Raw genomic sequence first — 21676 nt, forward strand, 5'->3', positions numbered from 1 at the left:
TAAAAGTGCCAATAAAATTTTAGATACAGACATCATCTGTCAATCAACTCTAGAACGCGCATGCGCATTAGCTATACAAGCCGGGAAAATTGTGGATTTTTTTAGTGTAATATGAGGTTGAGAATCACAATTTATGATTCCAGTATTGTCAGATTTTACTGCTGATTTGAAATATATTCTTTGATCGAAATCTTGACCAACCGTTTTTGAAATTTCGGTCTTTCCCCATTCAAGTTGATAGGAGCTGCACTGGCATGACTGGAAATAGTCTCCCGAGAGCGTTCCAAAGATGGCCGACAGTGGACTGACATTTATAGAAAGACTTTGGGTTCTGTTCAGGAGTAATTGGATATTCGAGAATCAAACTTACCCATTATATTCATGTGTACATTTTTATTTTTTATTTTTTCCAAAATGCCAATTTGCACTGTTAAGGTACTTTTGAGGTTAGTCACTGTTCATGTTTTCTGGGGACCGTCTCCATTCAGAAATAATTAAAAAGAAAAGTGTCCCCCGCACAAACACAGGTATCACGCCATCAGGTACTGCCATCCCAGCCCCCCAAGTGACCGTTCGTTACCTTTAAAAGCACATAAGAACCTAGAGATTTGATTGGTGTAAATGTTTTAAAACTACCTATTTGACTGGTTGAACTACGACTTCTACTTGTGGAGGCAGCGATGAAGTGTCGTTCCAGTACATCATCTCAGCTTAAGTACATTCTCTTTATCGCATTTAACTCTGGGGTTTGCATACTTTTTATTTATTGTTATATTCATTATATTACTAATTATTTATAACATATGAATTTTTATCTTTAAATAGGTGTTGACAGTTCTTTGACAATTTAACAATGGAAGGTAAGCAAAGTAATCAGACTTTGATAATACATGAAAAGTTCTTAAAAAAATAACTCCTATCCTATCGTTTGTAACCTAATTCGCCAACGGCAGGGGTAGTCTAAGCTTTTTTATTGCAAATGCAGAAAAACAAGGTGTCGCGGGCAGCATAAATGTTATAATAATAACAATAATAACTAGATGATAAAGTTTGTAGACAAACTTTGAGGTTGGCTTGAAAAAGTCTGGCCTGAAATTTTTAAAAAGATGGCTCAGATTTGTATTTTGAGAGTTTCAGTTTGAAAACCTTGGCCCACTTGAACATTCCCTCAATGTAAGTGAATGGGAGTTTTTTCAAGCCAACCTAATAATAAAGGTTACATGCTACCTGATTGCCAAATCAATAAAAACAATATATGGTTTATTAAAATAATAATAATAATAAAATTATAGAAAAAGACAGCCATAAGTATAACATACTTTTCTTTCATATTTTAGATTGATGTAAGCTTATTGGGTTCCTGTGAGATTTACTTGAGATGCAGTACTAACAAAGACCATTGGGTGACACACAAATTCCATAACTGATCATGATTAGGATTTTTATATATATATATACAGTATATATATATATATATATATATATATATATATATATATATATATATATATATATATATATATAAAGGCATAGTTTTTAATCTCAGTGGTGATCATGACTGTTGAAGATCATTTTTCTATACGGCATCTGAGATTTGCTGTATATTTTATTGAGGCTGGCACGAGTAAATAATCTCTTGAAAATACTTTCAATTCATTACATTATAGGTTTTAATTGTTATTCTCACTGATGTTGAAAACACATTTTTGTCTTAATAGGCAAGTTTGCCATACCATGCTACTGTCCTAACAGAAGATGTGGTAAAAGGAGCCATTGGCACTGTTCAAAGTGTGCCACAATAATAAATAGAACTACGGATTTCAAATCCCACTTACTAAGTATTTGGTATGTTCATGTACACAATTAAAATATTAGGCTTCTGTCTTATTTGTAAGTTATTCTGCATTTTTCCAATTAATAATTCAATTTCTGTGCAACAACAGGTCTGATTGTGACAGTCGAAACTTTCTGGTCAGTATAGAAAATTAAAAACTAAATTGAGTGGAGATACAACAATAATTATATATTGAAATGGTAATAAAGTCATAATGGAATGTGTCGTCTATTTCTCAGATAAAGAACCCTCCCTACCCACTGTTGAAGATATACCAATTCAAAAACGAGAAAGAATATGCCAGAAATGTGGGATTGATTTCACCACCACCTCCAACTTAAAAAGACATGAAAGAGACAAGCATGATGGACAGGAACCCATGGTGTGCATTGATCCAAAAAATGGAATATATGTGACAACAAAAGAAGGTCATGGTGTGAGACTTCCCATACATGTACAAAAATGTTTAGCAGCTCGACTTTATGATTGTGAAGTGGAGGCATGTAGGGATTTTATGAATATAGCTGCCCAAAGTGGAAACCCTGGGAAAGAATGCTATCATCTAGAGAGGACCAGGAAAGCAAAAGCATACTTTCCACCAGCAGCGCTAAGCAATGAGTCTATAAAAGAGATGGCACTGTACAATCAGGCTTAATCTGAGGAAGTAGACTGTGTGTTTCCAATTTTTTGGGGGGAACACAGTTTGTCGGACAGATACATCTACTTCTCTGTGTACACAGGACAGAAGGACAACTGGTGTAAGTTTGGGAGGACATTTTCCACATTTGACACCAAATCGGGCAAATGGCACTGCCAGTGCAGAGGCACAAAGAACATAGTAAGTTGTGTCCATAGATACATCTCTATGTGGTTCCTATTCCAAGAGCATCCCAATCTGGCCAAAAATGCAGTTGAAACCTCAAATGAGGAAATACAGGACATTGAGGAGAATGTTAGTGGTAGCGGTACCACGTATCATCACCCAGAACACACACACAGTGGTGTAATCTTAATGACAAATTACTTGCGGAATTCCAAGAGAATGCCAGAGGACCTTTTAATTGATTTAACTAAGACAGAGAATCCCATTCCTAAGTGCTCTGAGCCCACAGAGGTGAGTTGCCCCTACTGTCCTGGGCCATGTCCTCCTGAACTACAGAAATTTCTCATTACAACACAAGCAACAGTATACAGGATCTTTTCGCAGGATTTAATCCATTTTGGAATAAGGCTGTAACATAACAAAATGTAGAAAAAGTGAAGTGCTGTGAATACTTTCCAGATGCACTGTGTATATATATATATATATATATATATATATATATATATATATATATATATATATATAAGGCATGGTCTTCTTATAAAAAAATAATAATAATGTTTCTCTATCATTTAGATCACAAAGCAGCAGTTAAATATGTAAGTTTGATTCCTAGATCTTTCCAGTGTAATTAGACAAAATTTGGTGTGTATAAAATTGTAATATAGTGCTGTAAATGTAAATACAACAAAAAGACCCACTGGTAGGTTAGTGCAAGTTCACAGGTTAAACTTTCACTGTCACCTAATTGGGTTATGTTAACGTTATTTAAACGTCCTCCTGATCTACAGAAATTTCTCATTACAACACAAGCAACAGTATACAGGGTCTTTTCACACAAAGATGTATTGTGAATCTGAACCAATTTAACACTTACTATTCGTATAAGTTAAATATATGCAATTTAAAATGCCTAACAATTTCTGTTGATGTGTTTATCATAGGTATTTCTGTGTATGGAAAGGACTGTCCAGTTTGCAAAAACGTTGTCCGTTTTCAGGACTACAAATTGGGCTTTCATAATTATAACAACAGAGTCTTTCTTTCCATTCCCTTATGCTCTCTTTGACAACAGGTCTTTCAGTGAGTATGTACAAAAATTATGTTATAACAATGGGACTTGTCTTTACCAAATTAAGCAAATAAGTAAACATGGAAAAAATTGTAGATTTTTGTTATTATATTCATTATACACAGAATCACATTGCCATAGGACGACTGTTGCGAACAATTAAATCACATTGTGGAATTACAATGCCATAAAAAAGCTTTTTACCAATTCTGCGCTCTCAGGGACTACTCCTACAGTTATTTCTGTTCCGCTGCGGACACCACCCATCTATTGTCATTGCCGACACCAATTGGAAAATAGCTTTTAACTTACCTAGTGAGTATAAAATCTGAAAAATAATATTTAGTTATTGAGCTAATGCTTTTTTAAATAAAGTACAAAAATGTGCATTTTATAGAGTGAACATAAACCAACAAACATATAAATTACTAAACTTGTAGCATAATTTATCCTACTTTCACACGGTAAATGTCACTATCCCTTTTTATTAACAGTCCATCTCATGACACGTCCAGAGATCCATATTGACACTCCTCAGGACACTGAGGTGAATGTAGCTGCAAGGTGGGAGAACCTGGAGAAGGAAATAATAGCTACTGGATTTTGTGATGGTAAACATGACATACTGTATATCAGAATGAGTATACTGTGAAAATCAATATTAATTGTTTTTTGGTACAATTTGGTAATATGGGTAAAGCCATGTTGTACTATTGTACTTCCGGAGCCTAAATAACACAATTTTAACCTTAATAATTCTGTACATTAGATACATCTAGCAATCAGTTTAGAAGCACCCTGTCATATTCAGGATTTGCTCCATGGATTGGACAACACACAAAACCAGTGATTCACTTCCAAAAACAGAGATTTTTAAAGGTCTATCTCAGAGTGACAGGGTGAGCACTGTAAGATATGATGGCAAGGAAATCGATGAGGACCAGATTTTACAAATACTTGACTCAAGATCGGTACTGTCAAAAAAATCATATTCTTCTAACTTTCACTTTAACATGAAACACATTGACATTAACTTCTGTTTTCCTGGAAAAAAAGATTTCAGCACAAAAAAGAAGATTTGATAAGAGCCTGCAATTGTCTTGGAGTGTCTGCAAGTGGATCAAACACAGACATGATAAACAGGCTTGAGGAACTTCTGCTATACAAGGATGTTTACCCCAAAATGTTCATGAAACTAAAAAAAGCTGGAGGTAAGATAGGTTCTGTTATTCAATGTAATGTGTTTTGTTTACAGTAGAGAACCAGACATTAAACCTAAAATGTTTTTACCTTCACTTGTATCTTTGGAATACAACTAAGTAGTTTGTAACACACCCAGATGGTTTAAAAAATGAAAATATTTGTTACATGATAGGTGGGGTGTTACATATGGGCTGCACCCATGGAGCGGTCTACTATGCATCACCATTATGGTGGCAGGAGTCAGCACGGGATCATGGGGTTTTTAACATCCTCCCTCTGTATACATATCAGACATTGCTGGACGTGTTGCCAGACATGTTAACAACCGAACACAGCAAAAGTTCTTCCAGCCAAATGATGGAAGGGTATGTGCTCCAACCGAGGCCAACATATCATTGGCTGCAGCTGGGAAGTTGACTGTAGACCCTGAGCGGGTCAGGAACATCAGGTTGAAATCAAGACTCAACCAAAAACACTTAACAATTGACAAATTATCTTGCCCACACCCAGAGACTGGGACATTAGAACGCTTCTCTTTTTATGATAGATTCCACCAAAAGAGTCAGAAACGTCCTGAAGAGAGTTTGCGCAGTCTGAAACTGATCCCTGAGCTTGCTTCTCTGGTGAACTCTTCAGCAGCTGAACAAATGAACAGAGAGCTTTCCTCAAGCCGTTACTCACATGAAAGACACTCACTACATGTTTTCACTGCGCCTGTACTTTCATCTACACAATGAAAGGAACAATTCATACTTCATGAAAGAAATGCAGAAGCGAACAGCAGAAGTCAAGCACATAGGACTACAGGGCAAACTAATGTGTGGCCTAAAAGGTAAGAGGTTCAATATCAAGTAATGTGTGGTATCTAATTGAATAAAGATGGGTGTTGTGAAATATCAGGAGTGGAGAAATATTATTAATAATAAATATTATATTCACCTAACAACTGTAAGAATGTTACATAGCTATTCATGATTAATTACAGAACCACACCCAAGACCAATTGAATTAGAGTGCAGAGGTCCACAAAGCCCAGCAAAGGTGGACAGTCTGCCTGAGGAAGGGAACAAGTTTTCTATAGCAATGTTCCCAATCGATCAGAAGCACAAGGTAATACATTTACAGGTTTACACCACTGGAACCCATTATCCAACAACAAGAACAACAAGAATAATACCAACATATGCTATTAACTGTAATTTATTGAATTTTTACAACACTAGGAAACAATCTCTAAGCTCTATGCTGTAAAGAGGAAAGAAGGAGATGTAATTGCCCGATCTCTCCCTATGCCATCTTGTATCTGCGGGACCTAAAAAGTGTTTTCCCCCCACATCTCTTGAGAGACACAAACAGTACAGCAATGCCTTGGCTAACCGATAATGTAAGTAATACTTTTAACACATTTTGTTTACTCTTATCTTAATTCCGTGATTTAAAAAAATATAGCTTACTCTAAACCAGTTATTGAATGTATTTGTAAGTCATTTTGTGTTTTGTACAGTGCTTTTCTCAACACATACAATTTCATAACAGCTTTACTGGAAATCATGCTGCAAAGTCTTTAAACCCCCAATGCAAGGCAAAGGTGCCTACTGTCAGAGAGAGAAAAAAAAACATCGGATAAGTCAGGGGAGAGAAAAAATCTTTAAGGGTACCACACAGATGTGGGAGCCAGTCCTCCTCTGGCTTTACAATGAAAATAAAGAATATTGCTTTTATCTATCTATCTATCTATCTATCTATCTATATATATATGTATATATATATATATATATATATATATATATATATATATATATATATATATATATATATATATATAAAGAAGAATAAGACGTATAATTAAAATGTCTCCCAAGACATAGATTGTAAAGCAAATGAGATGATGTCACAGTGGATGATATTTATTGCATTTTAAAACTAAATTTAAATTATTCTAGGAGAACTGACTAATGCAGCATAACTACCAGATTTGAGAGATTTGTTTGAAGTATCTTAGACTATCCACATGATTGCCAGGAAGGCAAAATCTGAGTTTTGTAGCCAAAGAAGAAAAGGCTCTTCCTCACTTTTCATATTATAGGTATTATCAATAGGCAAGATATCTAGCTGATATCTAGCTTTTGAAAATGCATCTTTCCACACACATTTAATTCCATATTCTTAACATAGTATGTGTACTTTTGTTCAAGGCCGTAAACTGTCGCATTGCTCAAATTGGAGAAGAGACCAACAATGTAAGTCATGTACTTCAGAATGTGTGTCGATAGTATTGACAGAATTTATTTAAGCACTTTAATGTATTGCTGCATAATTATGTTTGATTTTCAGGTTCTGGTCTTGAACACTGACACATTCATTTTGTGGCACAGGGATCGGCTGGAAGATAAAACGATAAAAGATGAGCATTTGAAAATTCTTAAGGTATTTAAAAATAAATGAATCTGTTCATGCATCAAGAACAATAGATTTACATAAACGTCATAAATGTCACAGAAAAAAAATCATATTTGGTTAATTTCAGAAGGCTTCAGACTTTCAGAAAATACTTTTACCTAGGATTGTTGGATCAGGACAAAGCCCAGAGATGGGATGTCACTTCATTCTTGGGTTTGTACAGAAGAAGTAATATGATTACAATTACGCTTAAATTACACTTGTGTAGTTGTTAAAATGTTGAGGATTGGCAAGTGTTTTGGCCTGCATAGTCCGCTATGTCATAACACACTAGCAGGAAAGATGTATCATTTGCACATTTACATGTTACTATTCAATTAATTTTACAGGTATTTGACACCAGAGAAAAAATCATCAGAATTTATGACAACACAGGGTGATATCTGACAATTGCAAACCCTGACATGGAACTTCTGAAGTATATGTTTCATCTCTTTATTCTCAATATTATACACAAATGCTGCAAATTGTTAATAGTCACTACATCATGATTTTTGAATTAAATAAATAAGAATTTGCTTATTTATATTTTGGTTTGCTGACAAAACTTTGTTTTTTTTTGTTCAGAGATGCTTTTAGAAATGTTGACCTCTAGGATGTGTGGACCGTGTCCAAACCACAGCAATGGCGAAGAGATGATGGAACAAACTGTGGTGTTTTTGTGTGCACAGTCAGTGGAAGGAGTTTTATCTTTATTATTTATACATAATGTGGTATTAAAACAGTTGCTTTTAATTTCAATGTTTAATACATTAAATTGTCAAATTCATAATTTCTATGGGTAGCAGAGATGGAAGCAAAAAATATCAAAATATCTAGTGAAGTGCTGCACATGGAACAGATGTGCTACCTCCGACTCTACATTGCCTCATGCATGGTGAAAAATCTGCAACCTGAGGTACTGCTGGATGCGAATAAATTAGTTTAAAAATGTGATGGTGAAACATAATATTACTATTTTTTTTTTATTTTTTTATTTTTTTTTGTAATTTCACACGTGTTGCTATTTTACTGCTTTTCCTAGGACTTTCCATCTGAGGTTCATACCCAAAACAGCTGTATGGCACAGGGGTTTGGAGTTTGCATTTACCAAAAAATCCGGACAAATATGTGAAAACTGATGCATTTGCATATGTTATACTACACTGTAAAATGTGTTAACCTAGAATTATTACCTACAATTATTAAGTAGCTATTTCCTCTTGATCTTCACATTACTTTTGCTGGTGTAACCCTAAGGTATTCAGGTTGGATCAGTGATGTAATTTAATATTTTTGATGTGAATCAGAAAAGTTTATTTAGATGTTACCACATGAAGCACATTTTTAGGTTAGCACTTTTTCCAGTATATTTTCAGTAAGCAGTTGAACTCATTTTTGTCTTATTCTTTCTGCAGAACAATGCATGCACATGTCAAGAAAATGAATTGGATTCAGTGTGACCTTTGTGATAAATGGCTGCACACAGACTGTGCTGGCATCAGTCTCGAAACTGTGACAGATGATATGCCATTCAGCTGTGGATGTGAAAAACAACATGTGTACAACTTTGTGAAGTATGTATTCAACATTAGTAAATGTTTTTTAACATTAGATCAGTAAAAAGTACAATGTATGGTTGTCTAATTCAAAATGTATTTTTACAGAACACTGGAACTCATGAGGCAGGGTTTGTTGGTTGACATTCTATTAGAGGATCAAGAGATCTTGGTAAATATGATCAGTTAAACAGTTTTTATTTTGTGGGTGTGTCACTATATCATTTTGAATCTGATTATCTGCAGGGAAGCAGTATCTTAATGATATTTACATTTTGCATAGTTTTTCACATGGTTCCTGTGTCATAGCATACGGCACCATAATTTGCTAGAACAAGATGAAAGCCACTATAGTTATCAAAATGTATAAATTTAGCACTTGGAAATTTAATTGAAATGGTGGAATATTTTTAAACAAATACTACATCTTATTTGAAAGTAGAAATGTATAATCTCGCATTTTTTAACTCTTACATTTTAGAAAGTGCACAAAGGCTTGACAGATGGCACAATAAGATCCAACAGGATGTATTTACTTATCCTACATTTTCCCCTAAGCTGAAGATGAAGTTCAATGAAAAGTTTTGTTTTTTTGATGAGGTACAGGTAAAAAAAAAAAAAAAAAAAAATCTAAATATTCACCTAGCATTCCAAATGATGATCTGTACAACAAATGTGACAAGTAATATATGTATATGCATCACAAATAAATGCCTAAATGTACAATTATTTTTTGGCAAAAGACAGAGGTGATCATTGACAGAATGTACAAAGTAACACAACTGCCTAGAGATCCATTCAAAAGCACCCCCTACATTCTGGATGTTTTGACCCCTGAGGTAAATGTACATACATGGTTTACACTTTGATTCAACCCATGGGACACTTACATTAAAAATTAATCACACTCTTTACACACTGTTCAAACTTGTCTTCTTTTTGTCTTGAAAAGGTAACTATCTTAATTTTAAAAAAGACTGAGGGCTTTCACAGGTTCCAGGCTGAAATGGCTTTGCAGTCAAACATATCTTTGGAGTAAGTCTACCTGTTACTATAGTTGTTCTTTAGTCCTGTTTTAAATATTTAATATTTCATAATCTTTAAACAAGTGTTCTCTTTGTTTTGAAAGGATAAAAAGTTCCAGTCCAAAATGGTTTGGATGACTGCTGGTATCTGCCTTGTAGCAGCATAGATCTTCTGACATCTATACAAGCTAAACAGGACTATATGCCAGCAAATTATACAATCCTCCTATTGATACAGCTCACTCATTTGATTGGCTATCGATAGTTGGCATGTTCTCTTTTTACATAAATTCAATATTTTTTATGCATTTTATACAAAATTAACAACAAATGAGTATTTTTAAGGAGATTTATTAAAGCAAGAGATGGTGACATACAGCAAAACTTATTAAGCATATTATTTTCTACATATACTGCTTTTTGTTTTATCATTAGGGGAGATCAGGACAAATAAAACAGGCTAAATAGGGGTGGAGTGGCACACAAACAAACACAAAAAACATGTCAGTGCTTTTGCAAACCACAAACACTTTGCAAACAAATATGTTTAATGTTTTATACGCTGTGATACACAATGACTGGGTGAAAAACATTAGGTTACTGTCATAACAAAAGCTATATATTTTCACTATACAACACTGTAGATTTTAGATAAAGCCTGCCGTATTGCACTGAGCCTCTGTAACTGAATATGGAAACACCATAATGATTTTAATCCAAAACTTTTCTCAAATCTAGCCAATTGAATGTTAGATTTTGATGTTAAAATATTATATTATGTTATATTAACATTCAGAGGATTGTACCTGGGTATCTTGTTACAAGAAAGACTAGCACATGTCATGGGATACATACAGCCATACACCATATCAATAAGCCAAAAGCAAAAATACTTTTTCTAAACAAAACTTTATTGAGAGTACAGAGAGAAAAGGGGAAAATCACACACCAGCCTATAAAATACAACAATTTATAGGGGTTACCGTGGTTTGTCGGCAACAGGGGTTGGTTGCCACATAGTAATTTTCTGGTAATTTGATAACTATATGTTATGTTGATGATTTGACAGCCTGCTTGAGCAATAGTAGCTGGCCAACATTTTTTATAGAGAGAGTGTGATTGGGGTTGGTTGCCTTATTGATTTTGTGGTTGTTTGGCACATCAGTATTTCGACTGAATTGGCTAGCACATCAGATATAAAAATAATACATAATTCATTACCATCATGCAGTATTTACGTATAAACTTAATATATCTAAACAGACACATACTGTATACACACATATGCCTTGTACATACAGTGTATAATGTATGTATGTATATATTTAAACCATTATTAATGTGCGTTATTTGGCATATTGCACACATGATACAAATTGAAAACATCATTTATTTATGGTTTTAATTTGATACATTTCAGTTTATAAATAATGGATAACACAGTATTTATTCAAGTAGATGAATTTGCATTACTTTAGTGATATGGGGCTCTATTTTAAGAGTGCTAGCGATAAGCTCAGCGCAATGCCGTAAGCCATACACGCAAAGTCAGTGGGCATAGCCAGGAAGTTTTGGCATTTTTGTGCAAGATGCGCAAAGTCTAGGCGCAAGTAGGTTTGGCAAAATTTTGCAGGCAATGCGCAAATATCCTGGATGAAGGAAGCACACTGTAAGTATGCTGCATGTAGCTCTAAACATCACGTTTGCTTATGTGGTGAGCTCAATACATTTATTTACACTGTAAAAATTGTACATGAACTTCAACTTAAAAAATTACGTTTAACTGCTGCCTTAAAGTTTTAAGTTAAATCAACATAGCTTTACAAGTAATTTAAAAAATATTTTTTACAAAAATAAATTGCATCATTTTACATTTAGTCTTAAAAACTGTCTAAATGTAAAATAATGAACTGGGAAAACTTATAATGAGTTGAAATAACTTTTAAATCCACACTGATTTAAATTAAAACTTTAAGGCATTAGTTAAACTTAAGTTTTAAATTAAAGTAGATGTATTTTTTTACAGTGTAGGAATAACAGTGCGCCGACTTTGTTGTGAGTTTTTATGGATATATATTTTTGGGTCGTGCACCTGGATTCAATCTTTGTATGTGCATGCTTTCTACGATTTTTGATTCTGAATGAAGGCAGCACATTCATGTCACTAGTGCCAATGTACTGTTACATTACGAACAAGATAAACATGATATATATATATAGAGAGAGAGAGAGATATAGATATGTCTTAGGTAATGTTGCGATTGAAATTCGTCCTTGGCTGTCAGGACATGAAACGCTTTTTATATGCTGGAAAAGTTCCACCACCGTTAGTACTAATTGGATATTGGCTACATTAAATTATAGAGAATGTAAGTCAAATTAATCACATTTTATCAACTGACACACAAATCATGGCTAGTAGAACAGTGATGGTATAGGCACGCACTTGACTTCTAATGGTCAATTTGGATTTAAAAAAATGAATTTACTTTTTGACTACATAACTTTAATCATTAATTAACAATGGTCATTAAATATGTTGTGGCATTGCATTCCTTTATCTTCTATATAAAACTTTAGATTTAATTGCACCAGTGTTATTACAGTTAACAAAAACCAAAACCAACTAAAACAATTCTCATGAACTAAAATAAAAATACAATTAAAATGATTGGAAAAAAATAAAACTAAACTAAATTAATTTTTCATAACCACAAATCTAACTAAAATAAAATAAAAATGATCTCGAATTAATTTTTGTTTTTAATACTCTTGGGTGAATATGGTCAAGTAGAAACTTTTGGAAATTTTATATTTTTTGATGCATTTAATTATGATCCAAACACACATAACATTACACCTTTATAGAAAGCTTAGGGTGCCTTCAACCTTAAGCAAAAACAAAAATGAAAAAAAAATCTTAATACTGAGAAGTAAAACTTTCGAAGAGCCTCTTTTCACAAAATCCCAGAGGAACAGCGATTCTCTGGAAAATATCTACAAAGTATTTGAAATAAAATGTCTTATACACTGTTACATCATAAATAATTATGTAACATTTATAAACACTCCACTTCAAAGTCCAGTAAAAAAATAAAAAATATTGCTTTTCCCACCGGTGTTCATGAAATGAGCTCTGCCACACATCCCAGTGTAAAATTTAAAGAGATAATTTCCCCAAATCACCCTCATGCCATACCAGATGTTTATGACCTTCTTTCCTCTGCTGAACACAAAGATTTTAGAAGAATATCTCAATTATGTAGCTTCATACAACACAAGTCAAAAGGGTCCAAAGCTTTGAAGCTCCAAAAAGCACATAAAGGCACCATAAATAATCCATAAGTGGCTTAATTAATATCTTTTTTTTTTTTTTAATTAGACCGTCTTTTTGGGTGAGAACAGACTAGAAATCTTGCGATTGCAGTATACAGGAAAGACCAGCAAGGAGACTGCTAATGTCAAGATAAAGGGTGCTGCCTTTATGTGCTTTTTGAGCTTAAAGTTTTTGTACTGTGATGACTTGCATTCTATGGACTGACAGATTCTTCTAATATCTTTGTATGTGTTCAGCAGAACAAAGTCCGCCACATCTGGGATGGCATTAGGTTGAGTAAATAATGAAAGATTTTTATTTTTTTGGGTGAACTTTTTTTTTGTTTACTTCACAAAGATTAGTTTAGTAATAATTTATAATGAGTTAAATAAATTAATATAGACACAATGGGGTTAAAGGGTTAGGTTAGGGTTAGATTTTTTAAATGATACCAGTATCAGTCCAGCTTTCACACGCGATCCGTTACGTCACAGCCGCTCTCATATGCGATCAGTAAATGTCACATCCAGCTCTCACCTAGATCTGATGCAAAATCAGGAGCTTACGTCTTGTGCATTTTTAAAGTGTGTGCGTGACGCAGAGGCAGCTGAACTTTGAGTAGTGGTTTCAGCGGAAGTTTGAATCACACTTAAAATGCACTGGACAGGAATTGTCAAAAGGATATTAACCCCCGATGAAATCAAATATATTAGAAATATGGTAAATACATCACATACAGTATCCTCTATATTTCTGAACTGACGCAAAGCCTGTAGAACAGTGCATACATTCAAACAGTTTAAACTGATAACTGGTGAGAGGTTAAGTAGCCGAATTCAGCCTTGTGTGACGGTGGCAGGTCGAGTGAGAGCTTACCCCTACTGCCCATCTGTGCTATTTTAAATTGTTGGTCTTTTGTAAACAAGTAAACTGATCTTTGATCGTATTGATGCATTTCTGCACAACACCGGCGATATGCTCCGCGTTTTAAGAGCGGTACAAGTACAACTTTTAAAAACGCATCTCATTCTGCTGCTTCCACTGACCTCTGTGTAAACAAACATGGAAGATGTGAAGACCAGCGTCTCTGCTTTGGCCTTTTGAAGCACCCAACATCACAGTGTATTGTATTGTGTTTGTGTATTCAGAAGATTTCAGTGTTAATTGCTTGTGAAACAGTCACAATATGCAAAGGAACTGTTATTGAAAGATGGGGCTGTTAAAATTGGACTATTGGACGAAAAACTGTAAGTAACCAATTTCATTCATGAATATTTCATATGTCATGACTGTTTGATAGTTTATTATGTGCTTGAGTGAACAGTTTAATACATTCAGATGAAATGTGTTGGGTGTACGTTATGTGTTAACCCTGAAATGTAGTTTTAATTCTTATGAGTATTGTTGTTGTTTTGTTGTAGCTAGTTGATAATTGAGATTTTTGTGAGATCACCATGAGGGTGATTAGTGTTACCACTGGTGAACTTGGAGCCTGTTAAGATTAAGCCATTGTTCTTTACTCAGTTGTACTTTACAAAAGTGCAGATTTATGTGTATTAAGAAATACTGAGTAGAATCCAGTGTGTTTTATAACTTACCTAGAGTCCAGTCATAAACTCCTTTATACTGTATAATACATGTTACAACTCAATTTAAATAATTTAATCAACACAGCGATACTTTAATCACAGATTAAGTTTTCTTGTGACTAGTTAATGTTACTTACAAAATTCAGTTCCATTTACTTGAGCCAAATAAGTATGTTTACTTAGAAAAAGCATGCAAACATTCTGTCTTGAAAAGCTAAGGTCAACTAATTACATTTTACAGCGTAGGTACTGTATTTGTTAAATTCATCAATATTTAAAGTTTTTGATGAAGTAAAATATTTCATAATTTATTATGGCCCCTGTAAATATATGCATTTTGTATGCATAATTTGTAGTATTTACATTGAGTTCACATTATGTATAACTTAAAATGGTACTGTCTCTTTAAGAACAGTGACTGTTCAGCGAACGTGTTTCGGTTAAACGGTTTCTTTACCACATCTGTGGTGTGTGTTTGAATTCATCTGTCTGTTAATTACAGAATATAGGTATTAAAAGAGACTTAAATCAATGAAAATAGATTGTGTCTTCAGTTGGACTCATATCAGCATTTCACGAGTTCACTTTTAATATGATATGTGTAATACAATACAAACATGAATGTGTATTTGTGTAGTGGATCAAATTATTTGATAATCATATTAACTTCAAAAAGATCATTGGACCGGGGCCCTAAACGAAAATTGGCCTCGGGGCCCTTGATAGTCATAATCTGTCCATTTATAAGTTTCTTCTTTCTTTTTTTTTTTTTTTTCAGTTAAGTTACTGTTACATGTTTACTAATATCCATGACTTCTGAGTATTTTAGAACATTGCTGCAGTTTCGAGATTTCTAAATTGTGTGTCTCTAAATGTTTGTGCCGCTGTTTTCTTAGGCTATTTTTTTTTTTTTTTTTTTTTTAACCTCAGCCACAGAAATGCACAAGTTGGTGTCATTTTACACTGTCAGATATTTTAGCAGAAATGTTTTTTCCTGACGAAGACCTAATGGTCTAAACTTTACAAGCAAGTGTAAGCCAATAACGTATTCTTGGAGCAATAAATCCGTGTATGGACCATTTTATCCTTTTAGCAGATGTTTAAATAGACCTAAAAAGCCACTATATGAACATAGCCGAATCACAATTGACTGAAAGTGCATCTCCGCAAGTAACTTGCAGTTTTATATTTCAACCGCTAGAGGGCCAAAAGTTACATAGTGTAACTTTAAGTGAATTGGGTGAAAATCAACACAAACAGCATATGCAAATAAACAACACTTTCTCAGTTAATTCTTTGGGAATTCCCCCTTTGTAGACTATTTAGTGGCAGCAAGTTCAAATGATTTACAAATGCTGGGGTTTCTTTCTAGCACAGGTTTCTCTCCTGCTAAGAATATAATTTTACCATTATGACAAATAATTAATTTGAAATTTTATTATCATTATGAAGAGCTTTTTTCCACCATGCAACAAATGCTATCATTTGTGCCTTCAGATAATATCATCGACTGCCTGAATGAGCTGTTTATTATTTCAGTATTTCATTGTCCTACTTGAATCAGTGCACAGTGAATACAATTTCAGCAGTCAATATCATCAGTAATAATTGCAAATATTAATTAAAAACACAAAATCTCACAAATACTTGTCTCTTTTCGCAAGCAAGAAATGTCTCCCCAGTGTGCGGCACTCACTCGCCCATTTAATACAACACAGTCTTCACCCAGAGGATTTCCAGCTTTATAATCATCAGGGGAATTATAAGTCCAGAATCTAGCAGAACAAAAACAGCTTGATTGAGGTTAAAGCTGCATAAATATAATGTATTAGCATGACACATACAGCTTTATTGTTACAATATGCTAATAGTTGTATATTAGGCACTTTGCAGAGGCAATTTTAAGGACATCAGATAGATAAATCACAACAGACTTTTAAAATGATACTTACTTAAGATCGTCCTTTAAGCAGGTATTGTCTACCCACAACCATTTCCCCTCTTCGTGGCTATCAGTCAGACCAATCCAATATAATGTTGCACCAATAGTGGGTATTTGTCTTGCAAGAAATTCCTACAGGATAGACAATATTCCCTCTGCAGATTACTGATGCTTTTGTCATTTAACGTGTGCAATGCATGAACAGGAGAAATGGTGTAATCTCTAAACTATTAAACTAATTGTCATTGCATATTTTGACTGATACATTATCTGCATTATTGTTTTAGCAACATAGCAGTGAGAACATTAAGTAGAAAACTTTCTAGATTCACTGTATTCTATCTCAAGCACTTGAGGCATGAGAATGAAATGTAAGAAAGAAAGGGATTATTACTGTAATGATGTCATGACTATCTCTGTCTCTACCTGCTCTTCTCTGCTGTTGATGATGACCAGGTCTCCACCCAGAGCCTGACAGCGTTCCCGGCTGCTGTTCCAGTTCTTTGTCTCCGAAGAGAAGACATAGAATCTGCCCTTGTGCTGGATCCACTTCTCAGGGAAATCTTACATGATCATTTTTAATGCATTTTATGAGTGTTTATTCTCAGATTAGACTAGAAATGGACATACAATGTAATAAGCTCAGTGAAATATTCAGACTGCTGAACTTCACCAAGGGTGTTTTAGATTGGCTATGTTTGGATTGACCAGTCTTTGACATTTTAAAGAACAAATGACTCTACATGTCTGGAAATATTCAAATATTTACTAAGATATTTAATATTATCTACAGTATATTTGCATGGCATATGTTCTCCTCTTCATGTGCATGTTTAATGATATACAGTAATCTTGGAAAATAAATAATACCAGAGACTGTTTAGCAGAGACGGGTCACTTTCATTTAAATTTAATAGGAAAAATTGGAACGCCCAAAGGTCAACGGATGTAGAAAGAAAGTCCCTCCTTACAGTAAAAGTGCCTTTTAGATACAGACATCACCTGTCCATCAACTCATGAATGAGCAAGTGTTCCAAAGATGGGTGCCATTGGACTGACTCGCTAGAAAGACTTGCTAGATAATACTTGCTTTTGCCTGGACAGTGATGTGCTGCTGTCCTGTTTTCTGTATCCTTGGGAAGGATCCATTTGATTTTTGCATTGTGTTCAACATCTTGCAAAGAAACAAGAAAACATTTAAAATTCTAAATCAATACTGTGTGTGTGTGTGTGTGTGTGTGTGTGTGTGTGTGTGTGTGTGTGTGTGTGTGTGTGTGTTATAATGTAAATGTGGAGTTCATCTACCTGGATCTGAACAGTTTGTTACTGGCTCACAGCCTACCAGCCAATCTGTGCCATTGCTGGTAATCTGTTAAAATATAATATACATATTATAAATATATAATATATTATAATATAAATATATAAGATCACACATCACAGTGCCCATATTTTTGAAGTTTATGCATATATTGTGTGTATCATATTTACTGTATGTCACAAAAATTGGGTGTGTGAACCTGTTATATACAGACCCCATTTCCACCTGGTATTAAGATGCATTTAGGGTGATCTGATCACATGTGGTCAGCGGTAAATACAGGTCTAAACGTTTTGTGATCGGATCACAAAAAACACATATGAATGTGGTCAAAAATGCATGTGACCACATCACATTTGTAGTGTAAACGCTCATCCATCCTGTATGCATCCCAGCAGTGAAGCACCACCCCTCACCTGTCAATCAACTTTTGCGCTAAAACAAGAGCTTAAACTTTGCCGGTTATGAGCGGCTTTAAAAGGAAATAACCATCCGATCTGAAACATATCTTGTCTTGGCTATAAAAAAATAATAAAATAAAATAAAATTACATTTGTATAAAAATATATAGTGTAAATATATAATTTATATAATTTCCAACATTATTGCCCAGGAAAAATGTATGGTTCATTAAACTGAATCCACAAGAGTATTATACTTCAAGAGACTTTTGAACTAGGTATTTACAACCAACATACTAAACCACTGCTAGATAAATTACACATTTGTGTCATTTGACTTTTGACTCAAAACCTTAGTTATTTAGGTATAGCCCATTTGATAAAGTAAATAATCCAGGTGAAAATAATACAAAAGCATCTGATAAGCACATGTGTAGTGGATACTTACATATGTACACCAACACCACATTAGCCAGAAGAGATAGGAAGAGGAGAACCACAATACAGATGCCCTTTCTTTTATCACTGAGACATTTTATATCTAAATAAAATGTTAAAATAATGTATAATGTAAATGTTCACACAATCCAGTGCATTTTAACACCATTACATATAGAACATTTTGAAAAAGCACTTACTCCCAGCTTTACTTGCTGATCTTGGGCTAGATCTTAGAATGGTATTGCTATAAATATTTTCACTCATCTTTTGCAAATACTGACATGAGGACAGAAGTGGGTATTGGAGGGATGCTAACAAAGTGATATTTCCTGTCATCATTTCCTGTCAGTTGGTTATTGTTGGGGGTATCGTCTCCAACAATGTTGTCTGTGAAGCCTTGGTCCATCATTCTTGTACACTTTTTGTGTTATATAACAATAAGTATGTTTGATGGTTTTACCTCTTTACTTGAAATTTTACCATTGCAAAGATTAATCTTAGGAATTCTAATTCGATCTTGGTATAAAGGAACAGATTGTCATAGAACAGAACATTTTTGGCTCATGATTAAAATTAGACTGGGCATTTGTATTATTGTGCTCGTAGTTTAGACTTTCTTCAATATGGATTGTACACATTGAGGCTATTAGTGAACTTTACATTTATATAAAGCACAACCTAAATGTAAGCCTCTCTGTTGATGGCAAAAAGTTCACAGTTCACAAAAATAGATGTGAAAGCTGATAACTGAAGTGGTAATGTTTGTGAAAGTAATCACAGACCATTTGATGTACAGAAATAGCCATACAAAGCTATAGCAAATTTACCATTTTAAAAGCTTCTCAGAAACAGATAGATTCTGGTAAACCATGAACAGTGAAATAGACTGAAGTCATTGCCAACCCAAGTATCTAATAAACTATTATGTGAACAAATATTCCAAATCATATTCATCTTTGATTGAGAGGAGTAATCAGGGTGCTCATTGTGTATTTTTCATAAAAACTGAGGATTGGGAAATCATACTCATTTGTCGTACTCCTTTTGCCATACTTTGGAGTAGGAAAATAGGCTTATCCCGATGTTGCAAAAGTACAGTAGCAAATTGGATTATGGCAGTCTTGTTGTAATGATGAGCTGATTATTGTGTGGATAGTTATATGGTGGAAGTGGAAGTTATTATAAAATGCAGTATTGTTTTGAGTAGAATTTTCTCTTGACACTGAACAATATTTTATAGTGTGACTGATTGATGGTGTGACATGCAAAACCTCATCATGATGTACAGAAGTGTAATATACATTATTCTTTATGCATTTGCAGAATTTTGTGGTAGAAATTATATTAGTCAGCATCCATGTATCATATCTGTTGCTATGACAACAATTCTCACACTACATGACTCTAAAAATAACATTTTGAGGGCCATTTAATGCAAAGATCAAAATTCATCTCTTGACTTTCTTATGGCCCTCAGACATATTTTGGACAAAGCAAGAATCGCATAACCGAATAATGTGTGTTCAACATATTGTTACACCAAATGTTACAACAAAATATTTGTTTCACCCAAGCTAATCCTTGTAATAGGCATGGACATGGACTTTATTTAATTGCTAAATGTATGTATACTGTATATTTTACACAGCAAAATAAGATTTAGTTTGAGTATTTGTTCATTTATTTATTTATTTTTGCAAGAAAGATGAACAGCATGGACTGAACAATAATACAGTAAGAACATTTTGTCAGCTGAATATTATAGATGTTTGAGCACTTTGACTCAGCACTTGATTAAATTTCAGCATGCTGTACTAATGTTGAATTTGTGTTAAAATAAACATTTTGTTTATGTCTGGGCAATTGACCTATTACTTATGTTCTTTTTTATATGTGTGACACCTAGACAATGATAGCGACAACCCATTTAACAAGTTTATTACCCCAAGCTGTAAGAGTGTTAGTATTGTCATAATATGTCTCTGGTGGGTTAATGGGGCTGACTATAGAGCTAAAAAAACATATCCACTAAACACAATATTTTAAATCTCATATACTCTAGTAAGTTAGACATCATATTTTCAAGAACAACAACCAAGCACTTACTGTACATTGCCATGTTTTCAAGCATGAAGTTCAGTTTGCAATTAAGAAACATAAGGTCCTGAAGTGCTCTGATGTTGGTATTGGTGGATGTTCTTCTACCACAATGATACCCTTTTCCATAATTTCATGTAGGTTTTATTAGTTCACACATGTACTGTAGATGGGCTATGTTTTATCAGTTCAAATTCATAGATCAAAGGCTTCAATAAAAATACAAAATTAATTTGATTTACACAAAAGGTGTCAAGAGCAATTAGAAGTATCATATGATGATATTACACTACTGATACTCTTATATTGGACATAATCTTGGACATTGTGCCCAAACAATTTTCATATACTGTACATGTTCATAAAGAGACCCCCTATCAGTAAAGAAAGTATGTTTATAAGCATGTCTGTTCGTACTAGACAATGTGTGATACATATGAAGTGGCAAAAGCCATTAATAGTAATTACATTAAAGAATACAAATCTGACAATATAAAGAACAACACATGACTGTCAACTTCCTTCTCAGTTATGTTTTTATTTGTATTAAAATACCCTCTAGTAAGAACTGGGTGACAGTATGTAGAGATTTTAACAATTATAAAAACTTTAGT

The 21676-nt window shown here is 33.9% G+C and overlaps 1 protein-coding gene across 1 annotated transcript; it reads right to left on the reverse strand.

Moving 5' to 3' along the window:
- Positions 1-16152: 16152 nt before the first annotated feature.
- LOC127451822 (C-type lectin domain family 4 member E-like) lies at positions 16153-19289 on the reverse strand. The gene is made up of 7 exons (XM_051716780.1): positions 19163-19289; positions 18973-19065; positions 18108-18171; positions 17893-17976; positions 17229-17365; positions 16813-16934; positions 16153-16635 (listed from the first exon to the last, which is right to left on the reverse strand). Exons 2-7 carry the CDS (start codon positions 18991-18993, stop codon positions 16482-16484), a joined length of 582 nt encoding a protein of 193 aa, XP_051572740.1. The 5' UTR covers positions 18994-19065; positions 19163-19289; the 3' UTR covers positions 16153-16481.
- Between the last annotated feature and the right edge of the window lie 2387 nt (positions 19290-21676).

The sequence above is a fragment of the Myxocyprinus asiaticus genome, chromosome 14, assembly GCF_019703515.2.
Source record: "Myxocyprinus asiaticus isolate MX2 ecotype Aquarium Trade chromosome 14, UBuf_Myxa_2, whole genome shotgun sequence".
Classification (NCBI taxonomy): domain Eukaryota; kingdom Metazoa; phylum Chordata; class Actinopteri; order Cypriniformes; family Catostomidae; genus Myxocyprinus; species Myxocyprinus asiaticus.

Excerpts from the sequence above, each read along its gene's own strand:
- LOC127451822 (XM_051716780.1), bottom strand. The coding sequence starts at position 18,993 with ATGTGGTGTTGGTGTACATAT. Across the intron at positions 18,172-18,972 it reads TGTGGTGTTGGTGTACATAT|ATTACCAGCAATGGCACAGA; the intron begins GTAAGTATCCAC and ends ATATTTTAACAG. Across the intron at positions 17,366-17,892 it reads ACATCACTGTCCAGGCAAAA|ATTTCCCTGAGAAGTGGATC; the intron begins GCAAGTATTATC and ends TGATCATGTAAG.